Source organism: Poromitra crassiceps, assembly GCF_964638095.1.
Source record: "Poromitra crassiceps genome assembly, chromosome: 21".
Classification (NCBI taxonomy): Eukaryota; Metazoa; Chordata; class Actinopteri; order Beryciformes; family Melamphaidae; genus Poromitra; species Poromitra crassiceps.
The window spans coordinates 27,228,763-27,246,271 of record NC_139638.1 but is presented as its reverse complement, the minus strand read 5'-3'; the positions used below and the strand labels follow the sequence as shown (position 1 = coordinate 27,246,271).

Sequence of the window (17,509 nt, the reverse complement as noted above, 5' to 3'; positions counted from 1 at the left end):
TCTTTTTGTGTGCCGTTTCAACTTCTTTCTTAGTATACTGTATCTTCTCAAATTGGCAAGAGCAAACCAATGTGTGTAGGGGTGATTTGTATTGTGTATTTTACAGAAAAAACGAGGACAACTGGGGGACTTTTATATTTATAAAGACATTATCATTGAGTGTGTCGTATTGATGAATATAGAAACTATTAAAGACACATGTAGTTTGGTTTTCTGAATATTTCAGATCTCAGCTCAGGCTAGCTTATTAGTGTTGTTTTCTTAAAATTTGTGGCTTGTCTTTCCAGTAATAAACTTTTTCTTGTTCAAAGTCAGTGTTTGTTCTCATAATTGTGACTCCCCCCTACACACACACACACACACACGTCAAATCCCAAAATTAAAATGGAGAAAACTATTCAACAATGAGTCGCAAACAGCAGTTAGCCTATTCGCTTTATTCAACCATATTTCATACATATAAACACCAACATCATTCAAACGCACTTATGTATTCAGAAAGTAGAACATACATCGTAGAATAAAGATGATTAGGATAAAGAACAAGCACTTGCTTTTCCTGAAATTGTACAGCATTTTTTTTCTTTCAGCATTTTCAATTGTGACCAGAGGTGTTCACTGTAAAGGATAGAAAAAACAGTATAAATTGCTGTAGGTAAACGGACATTGGAGACCCAAATACTGAAATCGTGTTTTGTCAATAGTGCTGAGCACAAACTGAAATGATTCAGTTGATCATTCAAACGTTTTGACAGGCGACACGACGAACACAACACTGACCTGACTGCAGTCTGATGACAGGCGACAACGCTGACATGACTGCAGTCTGATGACAGGCGACAACGCTGACATGACATGACTGCAGTCTGATGACTTCCATAGGGTACATTTGGCATCGATATGGCTTACACTTCCTCTCACAGTTTGCCTTTACTCGACTATTTTGTCTAGAATGTCACGAGCGTCGTCCAAAAAATACTCAAAACAAAATGGACAGTGAGTGATGCATCTTAAGCCACGTGTTCCTATGATCTCGCCAAGGTCCCTAGCCAAACTTCTCATCTAGGAGATAATATGGATAATATGACAAAATACTGAAGAGGTTGAGCAAATTAATAAAGTGCTACTGGACACTATGGACGTCTATTCAGGACAATGACGAATACAAATTAGACCATGAGCTTGTCTGTTTTGATCAAATAGATTTTTTTTTAATAATACAAATTAGACCAAATAGAAATATTGCGCGCTCTTTTCTAGCGTCCCTCGCACGCTGCGTGCGCTCGCAGACGCAGCTCGGCCGCCGCGCGACCTCGCCCCGCAGCTCGTCGCCCGCTCAACAGCTGTGCAGAACCGGCTGTCCAATTACATTAGTGAGATATTCAGCAGACGTGTGATTGCCTTTTCATAAAAAATAAAAAAAAATCATAATGGGAATAAACCTCAAGTTCAGGTTTTGTAAAACATCACATCATAACGTGTAGTGACAGAGCAAAAGAACGGTCTCCTGCTGAGGGCGGACGAGTGAAGGTCAGTTAAAATGGGCTTTTCAAATACTCCTCAATTAATTAAAAACGTTAGGAACTATTCAACGGGGGGTTGGGATTTCAAACAAGGACTCTCAGCCCTTGACAAATCACTTAAGATTTACACCTTACAAGAGCAGGAATAATTAATAAGGTGATTTTACATAAACGTCCTGATCTGATCTGAGAACACTCATGAGGCTGTATCAGCACCGGAGAGCCAGTGAAGGAGGGTTCAAGTCCGTCTTTCTGCTCCTACATCCGACTCAACTAAGCAGCCCGCGGTTGCAGTGCTCAGTGGGCACTCCAGCCTGTCGGTGGAGCGGTCGGTTCAATGTACAGAGTCTGATTTTCTTTTCGTTTTGACAGTCCGTGCCTTCGAGCTCAGTCGAGAGGGTGAGGGTCAGCGATGGGCATGGTGTGCAGAACCTCGTCCAGCAGCTGCAGCGCTCGGTGTAAATGGATCTCGATCCAGCACGGCGTCTCTTTGATGCTCTGCCGTGGGTAGTCGGGGCCCCAGCCCTTCACGAAGCTCATCCGCAAGATGCACAGCCTGCGCAGGTCGTCCACCCCGATGCCCGCAGCCGCAGACAGACCTGGTGGGCGGGGGAAATACAGACGGTTTAGATCAGTGTAGCGCTATTAGGTCAAAACTCAAAACCCTACAGTCACACAGCAGCTCCTCAAGGGTCAGAACACACACACGCACGCACGCACGCACACCTCCCACTCAGATTCACATCAGGTCACACATTACGACTGAGCTACATCTAGACTGCATAGTGTGTCTTACAATGAAGCAATGTCACTACTGCTGAATATCAGCATATATATTAGGGCTGCACGATATGAGGAAAAGCTGCGATGTGCGATAACACTGTTCAATATTGCGATGACGATATGACCTGCGATAAATAAATAAATGCTATAAACAAAAATATTAATGGGTAGGGGTGCTCCGATCCGGCTAAGCCACGATCCAATCCGATTCCGATTCCTGGGGTCACTATCCGATTCCAGAATCGATTCTCGATTCCAACGATTCTCGATTCCAGAATCTAGAATCGATTTTCAATTATGTAGTTTTATATTGCAATAACACACAAAGGTAAATCTAAGACAAAAAATGACAAATGTATTAATGCTGAACTTCAAATTCAACTTCTGAAGTATTACAGCGAGGGCCTAAATTCATTTTGCAATATGAGTGTGTTCATTTAAGCATACGTATCAGTAAGTGGCACGGGATTCTCAAAGCCTGTGTTGAGGGTCATACGAACAAAAATGCACTCTTGAAGCTAAAAAAAAATCCAAAACCAACAAGTTAATTATTTACATTTTTACTTCAATGTAGGACAGTCATTTCTTACACATGAGATTACTTTTAGCCTTTTAGTCATAACGATTATTGAAAGATATTCCATATTCCAGACTGAAATGTTATAACAGAAGTGGAGTATTGGCCAGAATGACATTTGGACACTTATTAAGCGGGTATTTTGCATGTTGGGTTCAGGTGCACTGTAAAAAAAATATATATATATATATATATATATATAAAAAATATATATATATATATATATTTTTTTGCGATAACACGTGACTTTTGCGATGTGTTCATCGTGCATTTTCATATCACGATGACGATGAAAATATGATTAATCGTGCAGCCCTAATATATTATATATATATATATATATAGGGGAAAACTAACGGAGCGTAAAAAAAAAACGCTCCGTGTGCTGTGTTTTGTGCACAATGGAAGCGCGCTCTCGACATGATTTTCATAGCGTTCTGACTGAAAGAAACGCTTTTGGTGTGAATGTCCCCATAGTGGAGGAATATGAGAGCAGTGAAATAAGCAGTAAGGGACTGACTGATGGCCGGAGCGATGCCTCCCACTGAGCCCGGCCCCGGGAGGTTCCCCGCCACCGCCGCTGCCTGAGCTGCAGCTGCTGCCTGAGCTGTGGCCGCCTGCTGCTGCATCTGCTTGTGACACTGCCACAGGTCAAACACCTACAGGGCACAGGGCACAAGACACAGTTAGTTTCTGTGGTTGTTTACATGTCGCAGGGCACAAGACACACATAGGCCATGTTCAGACTAGGAGGCCAAATCTGATTTGTGAACTTTAAGGACCTATTAATGATTCTATCCAGATTGGTTTTATGAGTCTGGACGCTCCAAGTCTGATTTGTGTCACTTGTCCCAAACCACATATGGAGGGAGTTTCCAATCTGCTTCAAATGTGCTTTTGACTGATGTGTCTTCAGTGCGGACGCGCAGATCCACCAAATCTGATTTGAACGTCACTCGCAACTCGTCATTAAATGCTTATGTGCAGGAAAACCACGTCGCCAACGTACGCATTTACTGACGCCCACGTCGTTACCATAGCAACCCATGCAGATAGACTGTTTAGGTCTGGACACACAGATCCGACTTGAAAATCAGATTTGTGGCAGTGCGGACACACTCCCAAATCAGATTTGGGAAACCAATCAAGATAATGATGATTAATGACTTTATCAGCAAATCGGATTTGCCTGTAATGTGAACACGGCCTTAGTTTCTGTGGTTGTTTACATGTCACAGGGCACAAGACACACTTAGTTTCTGTGGTTGTTTACATGTCACAGGGCACAAGACACACTTAGTTTCTGTGGTTGTTTACATGTCGCAGGGCACAAGACACACTTAGTTTCTGTGGTTGTTTACATGTCGCAGGGCACAAGACACAGTTTCTGTGGTTGTTTACATGTCGCAGGGCACAAGACAACAAGATATTTCTGACAATATCTATTTTGGACTGATTTTTCTAGATGAGAGGAGGATGGTATTGCAAGTCTCACCTTGATGTAAGCGCTGGGGTAGATCTTGTGAACCGCGTCTCCGGGGGCTCGTCCAGCCTCTCGATCCAGGTAATAGCTCTGCACAAACACGGCGTGATCACTCAGGCAGCGCACCCACACGTCCCCCTCGCCTTTGCACTCCAGCTGCACGCCCTTGCCGATGTGGAGCCTGGGGGGCAGAAAGGTGGTAAACAAACACAGACAGGAGCAGAGATGAATATTACTGCTGTTGATATGCAGGTGATGATGTGAGAAGCGACAGACATTATCGTTACACTAGAGATGCACATTAAATGTGTACATTGGATGTACTATATTTGGAGATGGGGATGTATGTGGCTGAGTACCTGGCTCGCTCGATGTTCTCTGTCCTGTGGACATTGCTCAGCTGACCCAGGCAGAAGCGATCCCCCCCTGAGGGGTCCACATAGCCGTCCACCGTCACTATGGGGCAGGTGGAGAGCACCTTGAACGTCTCTCCGACCTGGACATCCATCTCAAAGTAGGCAATGGAGCACCAGTATTCGGGGGCTAGAACAAAACAACACGCAACCTCAGATCAAAATGGGTTCCACGAATCATGTTCCAGTTGCGTGCTTTATCGAGAATTTAAAGATTAAATATGTGGATTGTCTACCATCTAGACTAGAGCTAGATACTCACCTGGGTGATTGGATATGGGAGGTTGGAACGCAATCTCGTTGGTAACTGGCCCTGCAAAGAGCATCCCATCATTAATTAAAAACAAATTCAGTGAAATCAGTTAGTCAAGATCTGATTTGCTATTAAGAAATGAACACCGACTATAGAAATGAAAATTGCAGTAACAGCACTGCAAAGGAAACGTCTTAAATATTAAAGACTTTGAATTAGTTATTTTTCCGTAGATTTTAAATGTTCACGGAAAATGACACAAATCGCTCATCAAAATCGTAGGAGCAAGGATCATTATTTTGTCTCGTACTTATACTGGAAAATAGCTGAGTCATGAAAAGTCAGCACAATAGACAGAAGCTTCAACAAAGAAATGATATAATGTTTGATGATGATACATAAAGAACATCTCGGAAAAGGCCTTTTGAGATCATCGTTTGGACAAACAGAAAATCAGTTCAGGCTGGAGCTTATTTCTCTAAGAAGAGCAAGTTAGAAAATTCTAGCAGGAGTTCCCACAGGAATAGAGATTAGCCAATCAGTGTCAAACAGCGAAACAGGTGGGACTAGTGTCCTCTAGAGAGAGAGTGGCGCCAGCGGAGGACCAAAATGCGAGACTCATTAGCCAATGAACAGCCAGGAATGGGTCTCGCGCTACTTTTGCATGCTAAAATAAAGCTGATAATGTACAATTTGATTCAAGGGGGGGGAAACCCTTTCAGAGTACAACACAAACTGTCCATTTTGCTGCAACTCGACAGTGCTGCTTAATCCAGGACCTTACTTCCTGGAACTCTTGAGAGTAAAAAACTGGTCCATTGGAGTGACTGGAGATGTCGCGACTCTTCTATCTATACGGCTCTGGGTGGGACTAATGTTGTTGTCAAGTGCGCCAAGGATAATATGGCTGCTGCCGCCATAGATGAGATAGACGCTGCTGTTTTAAATCAATTAAAAGTACCAATTTGAAATCTGAACCATACTCGGCTTTGAAGGCATTATTCAAAAAGGAGACGTTTTTGTTTATTTGTTTGTGCCTTCTCCCGACTGGATTAACTAACGTTTGAATCAGGCCGATATGTTGGTGGTCTCTAGTGATTGGTTAGGGAAAAATGGAATTCCCCTACAGGATTCCCCTCTTGGAAATTGCTTAAACAGGGGGCAATCTCAGACTAGAAGATGGAAGTGGAGTGAAACAAATTGACAATTCAGTCTGATATCAGGCTAGGCTTAATGTGCGAGTTGTGTTGAGGCTACCCACTCACAGTAATGGCCGCCTGCATGAGGCATGGCTTGATGATGCTGTAGATGGCCATTCTGGTGCTGAGGCACATTGGGGGTGAAGCTGCCGTTTCTGCTCCAGTTGGGCGCAGGATCTGTAAATATTAATTTAAGAAGATTTGTTGCCAAACTACTGTCAGCTTGAAGATCAATCTGTCGAGTGACCTCTTTAAGTAAGTAATAGTTTCTGACCCATCTCACCCAGCCAATCACCTGTTCCAACTGTTGCCCTCTGGACGGCGCTATAGATCAATTTCCACCAAAACAACCCGATTCAAAAACAGTTTTTTCCCCACTGCCATCAGGTTTCTGAACTCCACTCACCTCTGAAATCTCACTGTATATCTCTCCAGCAATGTACAGTATATGTTGAATGTTCTGTATTTATGGTGCTATGTCTGTCTATGTACTGTAATGTCTTATGCTGACACAATATTCATGTGCTATAACAATTGCTGTACCGAAAGCAAATTCTGCCGTCTTTGTTGTGCAGTCCTTAATAAATGAATCTGAATCTGGAACAGTAATACATGTATTGTCAGGTTTAATTTGACAGTATTTCAAGCCAAAAATGACATTTTGAATGAAATCATGGAAATTGAAATGAAACTGCCTAGTGAGGATGTAGTCTCACTTGAGGGTCCAGCTGTGAGGCTAGAGAAAGCAGAGGTGGAGGATGACCCGCCTCCTTCCAGCGGGGGGAGCAGAGCCGCGGTGCTGAAGCTCTCCTGGAGACCTGGTCTCAGCGGGGGGTGCTGGATAGTCTGAAGGTGGCCCTCTGAGCTGGAGTGAGAGTGCTGGTGATCAAAGTCGTACTCGTCCTTCACCAACAGTGGGCCTAGAAGAGCAACAGACACTGTTAGGATTGACGCCGGACATTCCACAACACCAACAAAAGCAAAGAGAAACGCTTCCTGACCTGAACTCGAAAGGGTCAGTCCTGATAGATCTGTAGGAATACAAGCAAAGGAGAGACCTGGTGAGTAAACAATAACAGGAAGTTTAGATATCGATTCTAAGGGAAAATGAGAACACGACTTGTAGGATTTTCAAGTGAAACATTTGAGCCATCAAAGAGTCGAAAACAAAGAGACGTAGTCAAATCTAGTGCAACAAAACGGTGACGCCTACTCACCAATCCCTGGGGAAACGACCCTCTCGTAGTGATACGGGTTGACACATACATTGTCATTTTTCAGGTCAAAGGCGTACTGGCAGTATTTCACGTGCTTTAATTCGTTCTTGTGTAGATCAGGCCACCGCCACAGTCGGGCATAAACGACATGCGGAAAGCCTTTGCGCCCTGCGACCTTGAGTTAAGAGAGGACGTGAAAGAAAAGTGAAAGAGATATAGTGATTAGTGCATTTATGTTGATTTTTTTTTTATGAACATGTTTTGCATAGCATATTATTAACCACTCTACCTGCAGGCGTCCATCTAAAGTGCGCTGTATGGTCACACACTTGCTCGGGTGGGCGCCATTTGTGGTGATGGCTGTGATGAGGGAATCCAACTCGTCTTTCTTCTCCTTCAGCTTCTTGACGAGACTCTCGATGGCGCGCTTGGCGAAGCTCTCGCTCTCTCCTCCTTGCCTGTGGCACATGAGGCTGTGCACAATGCTGAGGCAGGCGTCGTTACTCGTGGGAGTGTTTGTGATTGACATGGTTGCTCCTCAAGTTTCAATCGAGTGGAGGATTTCCAGTTGTGTCCTTTAGCAGAGGAAATGTCACGATTAAACTGCTATCGGAATGATGTGGCACAGGCTTTAGTAGCAATCTGAAATACGAAAGAACAGTGGCAGCCGACTGTGAGTTCTGTTGAATCTGCAAACATATTTCACATTTGACATTAGGTCAGGAAAGTAAAACTCGCCACTGCCAACAGCTGCTGATTAGCCGGTTTACCAGCAATTTTCACAATTTCTCCAGATAAATGTGTTTGCCATGTCTTCTTTGTATTTGTCATCTATGCCATGATGTCATCATACCTGGCTTTATGTGATAATATACAGCGAATGAGATCTTGCTTTAGTAGTGTGCTGCTAAAGACTTGCATTTAAGCTTGAAATTCATGCATGCAGATACTCTTCTTAATCATCATCTGTGAACGTTACATCTCAGGACATTGTAAGTTACCTCGTCCAAAAAGCAGCACATCTTGCAGCATGCAAAAATATAATCTAGCATGTTTTCTTGTGTATTGGGTTGACTGTTAAACGGGTGTAGAGGATGTTAAACAGTTATCTTACTAAACGGTATGTTTACTGTACAGTTAGCCTCAACGCGAATTGATGTGGCCTAAACGTTACTTCATGCAGTGCACCTTGACCAATTATACAACGTTATCCCATTTGCCACACTGGGACTGGCTATAGCAAGCTGTATTTGGGCGTGATGTACATGCTAATGTTAGCTGTTAGCTTTCGTCACCTTTTTCGAACATAATAGTGGGGGGGGGGGGATTATGTTAGCCAAAAACTGAAGTTACAGACTTACAGTCCACACTGTATAGAGGCAGCGGCAGATGTAATTTAGCGACGTCGAGTAGATTGGACTACGTAAACTAGCTAGGTAACCTTGTTGTTGTTATTGCATCCACTAACTTAACGCTAGCTCGCTAACGCTAGTTAAGTCTCCTCTGATGATCTAAATAAAATACACTATTGATGGCCAACATTAACTAGCTCAACAAATGGTCCAATTTTGCATATAGCTTACGGCGCGCATTTCATTATCTGTCCATTGTATTGCACTTGGCGAAATTTGATGTTTTTAACAATGCAGCTAACGCTACAAGCTAGCTGGTCAAGAAAATAAACAAAAAATTCCTCTCCGCCCACCCGCCCACCACCACGCTAAAACTCAACTGCGCATGCGCGCATGAAAATGCTGCCAGGCGTGGCGCTGCTGTTGTAGCAGTGGTCTTCAACAGGGGGTCCGGGACCCCCAGGGGGTCGGCAGAGATACTGCAGGGGTCCGCCAATTTTTGTCAAATAAAAGTAGTTTGTGAACAATTTAATAATAATAATAATAATAATAATAATAATAATAATAATAATAATAATAATAATAATAATAATAATGAGTAAACTCCAAGCATTAATAGGCAATAATAACTAATACGCTACTTTTGACTTTTTACAAAGCAAATCTTATGAAGCAATATGCGAAACGCGTTGTTTACTCCTTGCTTTCTGGATTGGATGGAATGTTATCATATCATATGTCATCATATTTTTATTTTAAATTGTAGGAATCTATATCAACCAAGGTGTCCTTGGGCTGGAAAAAACCTTCATATACCATAGTAACAGCATAAAACCACGCTCTCCATTGCAGTCAGAGCTTTGTTCAGCGTGTCATTTGCCAAGCAGTAAGCGTTTGCAACGCATAGCTACATAACGGTACATTCATATTATTGTGTTCATGTGTTGCTGTGATATCGAGCATGCCCACAATGCAACATACACTCACCGTGCCGTGCAGAAACGAGTTCTCTACATTGACGAAGTCGTCTTGTAGGGTGCAATCTCTGGTGAGTCCTGCATCTAAAAAAAAAAAAATCCCCTTTTCTGGCAGCAAAACAGGTTGTAAAGAAGCAGAACACTGTAAACAGCTGTTTATATAACGCAGGTGAGATCACACCATTGAAATCACCTGCCCATTGTATAGTAGCCTAGGTCCAGGTGGCTTTTGTTTGAATGAGGTGAAGGCAGGAAGTTTTCGCTCCAAAACAGTTCCAGGGAGAAGATCCCCCATTTTCCAACCTCGACCCACTGCAGTCTGCCTACAGAGCCATAGGTCTGTAGACGATGCAGTCAACATGGGACTACAATACATCCTCCAACACCTACAGCCCGTTCACACCATACGCCGAAGCAACGCTCAACCTACGCTGAACCCACAAGTTTCATTTCAGCGTCCTTGTTAACAGGCGAAGCCCGTTCACACCAGCCGAGCGCGTGCCTTGCTCAACGCATGCTCAAGCGATCGTTCAGGATTCAGTCCTATTTTCCAAGCGTGACACGTGAAGCGTGAAGCTGCAGGCCATGAAGTCAATGGGAGTTGTGGGCGGGTTCAAGGTGCGCCGAGCGACGTGCGGAGGAAAAGAAAAGGCTTCTTGTCGTCAGCTTAAGCTTGAGCCTGCCTCAAGCTTCAGTTCTGCTTATGTTAAGCACCAGGTGTGAACAACGGCCTAGAATCCCCTGGCACCTATGCCAGGATCTTGTTTGTGGATTTCAGTTCTGCTATACTATCTCCCCAGCTCTTCTCCAAGACAAGCTGTCCCAGCTGAACGTGCCTGAGCCACCTTCAGCAGGTGTATCACTGACTTCCTGACAGACAGGAACCACTATGTGTGGCTGGGCAAGCTTGTCTCCAAGCCCCGGACCATCAACAGTGGAGCTTCACCGGGATGCGTGCTCTCTCCTGAATTCTTGATCCTCTACACCAACAGTTGCACCTCGAGCCACCCTTCTGTCAAACTCCTGAAGTTTGAGGATGATACAACCCTCATTGGATTAATAACCAATGGGGACGAGTCGGCCTACAGGATGAAAGTGGACCACCTGGCCTCCTGGTGCAGCCAGAACCACCTGGAGCTGAATGCTCTGAAAACTGTGGAGATGCTGGTAGACTTCAGGAGTCCGCCCCATCCTGTGTGATTCTCCAATTGACTCTGTGGAGTCATTCAAATTCCTGGGAACAACAACCTCCTAGGACCTCAGGTGGCAGAAGAACATCACTGCCACCACCAAGAAGGCCCAGCAGAGGATGGACGTCCTGCAGCAGTTGAGGAAGGTCAAACTGCAGCAGAAAATAATGGTCCAGTTGTACACAGCCATCGTTGAGTTCATCCTCACCTCGTCGATCACCATCTGGTTCGTCGCCTCCACCGCTAGGGACAGAGGCAGACTGCAGCGGATCATACGGTCAGCCAAGAAGATCATTGGCTGCCACCTACCATCTCTCCGGGGAAAGGTACAACTCCAGGACCAAGAAGCGAGCAGGGAAGATCATCGTTGACCCTTCCCATCATGGTCACTCACCATCTCTTCCAAAGACTTCCACTCGGCAAAAGGTTCCGGACGGGTCTATCAGGACCAGAACCGACACACTACCTGAACAGTTTCTATCCCATAGCTGTGAGGCTCAAAAACAAGCCCCCTGCCCCCCACTGACTCTGATACTTCCAACCTCTCCCCACACACACACACACACACACACACACACACACACACACACACACACACGCACACACACACACACGCGCACACACACACACACACACACACACATCAAACAATGCTGAACTATGTTGGACCTCCCACCTCCCTATACAGTTAACATGTGCAATACAATGGAATTCATGCATATAACTTGTGCATGTTAATACTCTCAGTACCATGTATATATTTAGCTAAAACTGCCATCTCTGATAACTGTAATTTTTGCCAACTTTGGACTTTGTACCTGTCACTTTGTCGAATTTATTTGAGCCGAATAAAACTATTCTGATTCTGATGAGTGAACAAATCTGGTGATTCTCTCTCTCTCTCTCTCTCTCTCTCTCTCTCTCTCTCTCTCTCTCTCTCTCTCTCTCTCTCAGCAGGCACACTGTGATAAAAAATCATTCATGGAAGAACAGTAGTGTGCTCACCTACAGAGAACATGAATAATGATAATATAAGCACAGGTGGAAAACAGGCTTATGGCTTACATTTTATTTACCGTATTTTATTTGATAAGAGACATTCAACTTAATCTAATAGTTTTCTGTACTATTGTTTACACACTGTTCCTACAGCAAAAACATGAGAACAGCCCAAGCGCCCTTGTCCTCTCAAGCGTGACACATTTTTCATCCCAAATAAGACATTTGTAACATTCTTCTGTCATGCATTCCTTTATTTGTTGAGGTGTATTCTGGTGGGTTTTGAAGATGCAATGAAAAACATCTGTTATGTATGTTATTATTATCACTATAGTACTTGCACTATTTCACCAATATACAAATCTTCACCGCCATAAGTGAAAAGAAGATCTGGATAGAACCCAAAAAGCCACAAAATGAGGACAACACTTGAGAGGACAGTTGAACGCCAGGCTTTAAGTGAATGATACTCACAATGTACATATTGTGTAAGGCAGTGGTTCTCAAATGGGGGTCCGGGGAACCCCAGGGGTCCGTGGCACTTTGCCAGGGGGTCCGCGAAAAGTTTTCAGGAAAATAAAAATAACAACTTTTTTATTTTTGGCAAAAGCTTCATAGTTCAACAAAAATATTTCATGCTTTAAATCTAAAATGGTGCATTACATTCTAATCTAACAAACCTATCAATTTAAAAGTCAAGCACGTTACCGTGGAAACAATTAAGCTTAGCGCAAAATCACAAATCAGAATGAGGGGTCCCCGGTATATTTTCTATCTTGTAAGGGGTCCTTGACTGAAAAACATTTGAGAACCTCTGGTGTAAGGACCTCTACACAACTATTCAATAAAACAGTATTCAGTTGCATTTTCTCTTCACTGAATATTGGTAAAAAAAGAAAAATAATAATAATAGTGCAATTTGATATGCACACTTAAAGTTATATTTCAGTTTTGTTCTCTTGGGCGACACCTATGGTGATGAGTGGCAATTGCAGCTGAGATCCTTATGTGACATGTGACTGACTAATCTCACATGAGGCAGTTTGTCCGGCCGTAGTAATGCTAGCAGAGATCGGAAAAAAGCTTGTTATCCTACTTCACACAAGAGTTGTCAGGAACCTACAGTAACCTGCAAAGTGAGTCTATTGTGTTAGCTCCGCCTACCCTGTGTCACCACAGACACCAAGTTCATAAATGCAGCAATACTAAAAAGGCAAAGGCTTCCATCAATGGACCATAGGCTCAATCACCATTGTGTTAACTCACTATCAGATACATTTATTTAGATGAAAATCTTATGGATTATAACTTTAAATTGGCAAATCTGGGAGGGAGTGGACTCTGATTACGAGGAGTCAGACTAAAGTAAGATGCTGCAAAACATCCATTCCATTGGCAGTTGTCAATGTAACTCCTAAAACATTGGCAGTGTGGAGGTTATGCCTACAGTTTTATAGTCGTCTATCTCAAACAACACGTACTATCAGTTAACATGTCAAAAAACGTGTTTTAGCGCTTCGACCCCTTTAACTCATACGATTCCACAATGTTATTCCATTGTTGTTATCTGCTTCCGACTGTGAACAGCAGAAGCTTAGGTGACGATGTGACACGATTTTTTTTTTCCATTTGGTGCTGTTGCCATGGCCTTGATAAGGGGCATCGGCATGCCCGCGTCAGAAACAGGAAGTGGGAGGGGTCAGAGGGGCACCGAGCGACCCCGTTGGCCGGACTGTCAATAGAGCGTGTTGGTGTCGGAGATCAGGAATCTGACACCACCCTCTCCCCTAAACGCTGCCCCACTCATCCTGAGTGATGGTCTACAAGACTCCAGGCTCTGACACCTTGTTATCACTACCACCATGGCAGGGAGCGGTGAGAGGCTCGCCAGGCATGTGACGCCAGAGGGATGAGGGAGCTGAGGGGGTGCCGGCACTGCCGTTACCTTATAACGAGGCAAGAGTTCAGTGTGGAGAGCTGCGCGCAAATCTATCGTTTTTAGGAAACATCCATGGGCGGAATTTATGGTAGCGACGGGGGGGACATGTCCCTACCAGTTTTCTGGATGGGCGTAATCGGGATGGTGGGGACATGTCCCTACCACTTTTCTGATGACCTAAAATTGTCCCCGCCACTATTTGGACGTCTGCGGACGACATCATTGCCTTTTAGTGGGCTAATTTTTTAAGCCTGGTATCACATGAAACTAGAAGACCTAATGTATTCATTGGTACCAACCATACATGCTAACTTGCTGGGAAGAAGGCTAAATAACACACAAAGTTGGGCTGAATTTTGGCATTTTTAAAGGGGTCCCTTGACCTCTCACCTCAAGATATCTGAATGAGAATGGGTTCTATGAGTACCCACAAGTCTCCCTTTGACAGGCATGCCCAATTTATGGACTTCACTCAAACTTCAGCTCAAACAGATTGCACAACATGTAGTATTTTTGGGATCAAAACTTGTCTTGTCTTTTGTCCTTTGCTCTGTACAAGATGACAGGATTAAGGCATTCTCTTGGCAGCACTAAGAGCTTTTTTGTGTGTTTCATTTACATGAAATCAGATAGCGCATTCAAAAACACGAAAAACACAATTGGATAAATAAAACAGAAAAAACAACACATTTTGTTCATTAAGTTTCACAAGAATTACTTGTTTAGCTTCATAGGGCTTTATGTTCTACACTAATAGCATCTTAATGCAGCCGCGTAACAATTGCGCTAATTTACATCACATTGCACAGATTCGTGTCCATCTCATTGCCTGCATGCACAACCAAATTCAGACCTCTTCATACTTTAGTTAGATGGACGGCTGGGCAGACAGATGGACAGTATGGTCAGATAGATATATAGATAGATAGATAGATAGATAGATAGATAGATAGATAGATAGATAGATAGATAGATAGATAGATAGATAGATAGATAGATGGATGGATGGATGGATGGATAGATAGATAGATAGATAGATAGATAGATAGATAGATAGATAGATAGATAGATAGATAGATAGATAGATAGATGGATGGATGGATGGATGGATAGATACAGTAGATAGATAGATACAGTAGATAGATAGATACAGTAGATAGATAGATCGATAGATCAATAGATCGATAGATCGATCGATAGATAGATAGATAGATAGATAGATGATTGTTTATTGGTTGTATTGATGTTTATGTCGGTATCAGATACGCAGTAGTCTAGTAGAGTTGTCTTCTCAGATGCCATTGGTTGAAATACTTCTCAGGGTCCATCAGTTCAGTCTCTTAGCTCTGTCTGAATAGCATCAGTTTCAGGACTATCTACAGCCACACTCTGCCACCACCATGCCTTCATACTTGTGGTTGAAAGTGATCACCCCGTTATCGTAGTAAAGGAGCGAGATGGGCTCCAGCTTGGTGGGCACACAGCAGGCGGGCGGCGTTCTCTTGGGACGCTTAAGGCTCAGGCGACTCTGCACCATGGCGTGTCTCGTCGGCGACACCTCGGCCGTCATGGGCGGGTAGCACACGCCGTTGCACGCGTACGCCTCATAGGCCAGCGGCTGGATGATCCAATCCCAGCCAATGTCTTTAAAATCCACAGAGAGCTGGGTCCTCTTGCACGGCTCGCTCTTAACATTGCGACGGATTCGCGGAGGCGTGTCATAGATAAGGTTGGACCGCAGCGGCGGAAGAAGAGACTCTTTGTCCGACTCTTTCCCGTCAGCGTTCTGGTCACCGTTGTTCTGAGTAACGTGCCCCCGGGAAGCCTGCTGGCTCTGCTCGCGATTTTCAGGAGGGTCATTCTCGTGTTCAGTCATCTGGTGGTGGAGTTCTTGCTTATCCCGTCGGTGCTCTCTGCTCTGATCATCGGAGAATACAACGATCACCGCACCGCGCTCCCCCTCCTCCAGGCTCCCGTCAATATCGACGTCGAGCGAGTGTTCGCCCTCTCCTGCGGTGGTGACCCCTAGTCCGGCGGCCCCCTCCTCTTCGAACTCCAGAGTGACGACGTGAACCTCCAGTCTGTGTGTCGCACACCCCGACCTCTGCCACGTCGTAATCGCACGAGTCAGGTCAAATGACATCCAGCCGTTATCTTTGGCACGGATACGCTTTGTCCCCAGTTCCTCTAAGTCCTTCGTCTCCACCACCTCCTCCTTATCCCCCCTGATCCCCTCTGTCCCCGCCTCTTTTGTCCGGACAACACCCTCGTGTATTTTGTAGATGGTCACCTTGCGGTCAAGGCCGGCGTGGGCCCTCTGGACCGCGGTGTGAAGGCGGAGCTCGGCTATTGTTACGTGTTCGCGGTGCGGGATGGAGACGTTGAACAGCAAGGGGTGTATCCTCACACCCCTGGCCGTCACACTGTAGGGGGAGGCATCTGAAATTAAAATATCAATATGGGTGGGTCTCAATTGTTTTGGCATGACTTATCTGTTTATATATATTTTTTGTCAAAAAGATAAGTCGATCTAGATCTTCAACACTATCATGTGTTATTATTAAAGAAAGCATTATGATTGTTTTGTTTGAACTATAGTAGCAATACATTTTCAAAACTTAAAGTTCATTAGTAGCATTATTGCAAACATAACGGTATAAACGCTTTTATGCTTCTGGTCCTGTAGTTACACTGAAATATCACTGTGACTGTTCATGAGCACTAAGTACCCCAATTTTGTTGACACGATTACATTTTTCCCTTAATATTCCTGAATATCAAACATCATCTCAGTTATTTCATTGCTTCCGCTTGTTTGAACACATCATTTTTAACTTTGAGAAATTAAAATTGTCTTCACAGAATATATATAATATTTGCAGGATTTTGGTAGCTTTTAGACAAAAAAAAAAAGTGTGTACCTTCATTCTTGAAACTGCGCACAATGTCGGCTGAGCCGGGCACAGCAGCGCGGTCAGTGGCAAATCGCTCATACAGCTCCAGCATGTACTCTGGTGGGTCCTGCTGGGCAGCGAGGGGCCCGGGTTGGGGCCCCTGCTCCGTGAGGCCTAGTGTGGACAGAAACTGGCCGAGGAGCTCCTGTGCATCCACGTCAGTCTGCTCAAGTAGCGGATTAGCGAGAACATCCCCACCGACTCCGACTGAGGCCCCGCGACGGTTCTCAGGCGACGTGATGGGGCTGCTCAGGCTCAGACCGGCCGACAGCAGAAGCAGGACACTCAGAGAGCAGATACACCCAAGTCTGCTGAAAACCGAAACAGTCATAGCGGAACACAAGGGATTTAGATCCAAAGAGTGTCAAGATAAGGAGATACGATCGGATCCTCAGGAGAGGACACCTGCGAACGGTTCGACCTTTCCACTGGTAGGGTCTCTCCTTAAAGGACAACAGGTTGGCGTCGGGGGCTGTTTTGCCCTTGTTGATCTTGTGATTTGGCTTGTGAGGGCAGGCCCGTGTCGTCCAATGTGCTGTGCTGACATTTGGAGATGTCACCATGTTGAGATGTTGGGCCCTCCTCTCTCTCTCTCTCTCCGCCAGGGACTTATGACTATTCACTAATTCCACTCATCTCCTTTTTTTCCC

The 17,509-nt window shown here is 44.5% G+C and overlaps 1 protein-coding gene and 1 pseudogene across 4 annotated transcripts; both read right to left on the bottom strand.

Annotated features, from left to right (window-relative positions):
- Positions 1-438: 438 nt before the first annotated feature.
- On the bottom strand, positions 439-9,056 carry LOC310795635 (mothers against decapentaplegic homolog 4-like). 3 transcript variants are annotated; one of them, XM_083657717.1, is made up of 11 exons: positions 8,810-9,056; positions 7,738-8,023; positions 7,449-7,623; positions 7,233-7,289; positions 6,948-7,151; positions 6,298-6,408; positions 5,042-5,092; positions 4,726-4,909; positions 4,379-4,547; positions 3,404-3,542; positions 439-2,122 (listed from the first exon to the last, which is right to left on the bottom strand). In XM_083657717.1, exons 2-11 carry the CDS (start codon positions 7,975-7,977, stop codon positions 1,911-1,913), a joined length of 1,542 nt encoding a protein of 513 aa, XP_083513843.1. In that variant the 5' UTR covers positions 7,978-8,023; positions 8,810-9,056; the 3' UTR covers positions 439-1,910. The 3 variants fall into 3 exon arrangements, with proteins under 3 accessions (XP_083513843.1, XP_083513845.1, XP_083513844.1); XM_083657719.1 differs by having other exon boundaries at positions 7,233-7,262; XM_083657718.1 differs by lacking the exon at positions 8,810-9,056 and adding an exon at positions 8,450-8,586.
- Positions 9,057-15,277: 6,221 nt separating this feature from the next.
- Positions 15,278-17,422, bottom strand: LOC310795372 (bone morphogenetic protein 10 pseudogene; annotated as a pseudogene). Its single transcript has 3 exons — positions 17,265-17,422; positions 16,827-17,170; positions 15,278-16,344 (listed from the first exon to the last, which is right to left on the bottom strand). The product of its transcript is annotated as a bone morphogenetic protein 10 pseudogene (transcript).
- Positions 17,423-17,509: the final 87 nt, after the last annotated feature.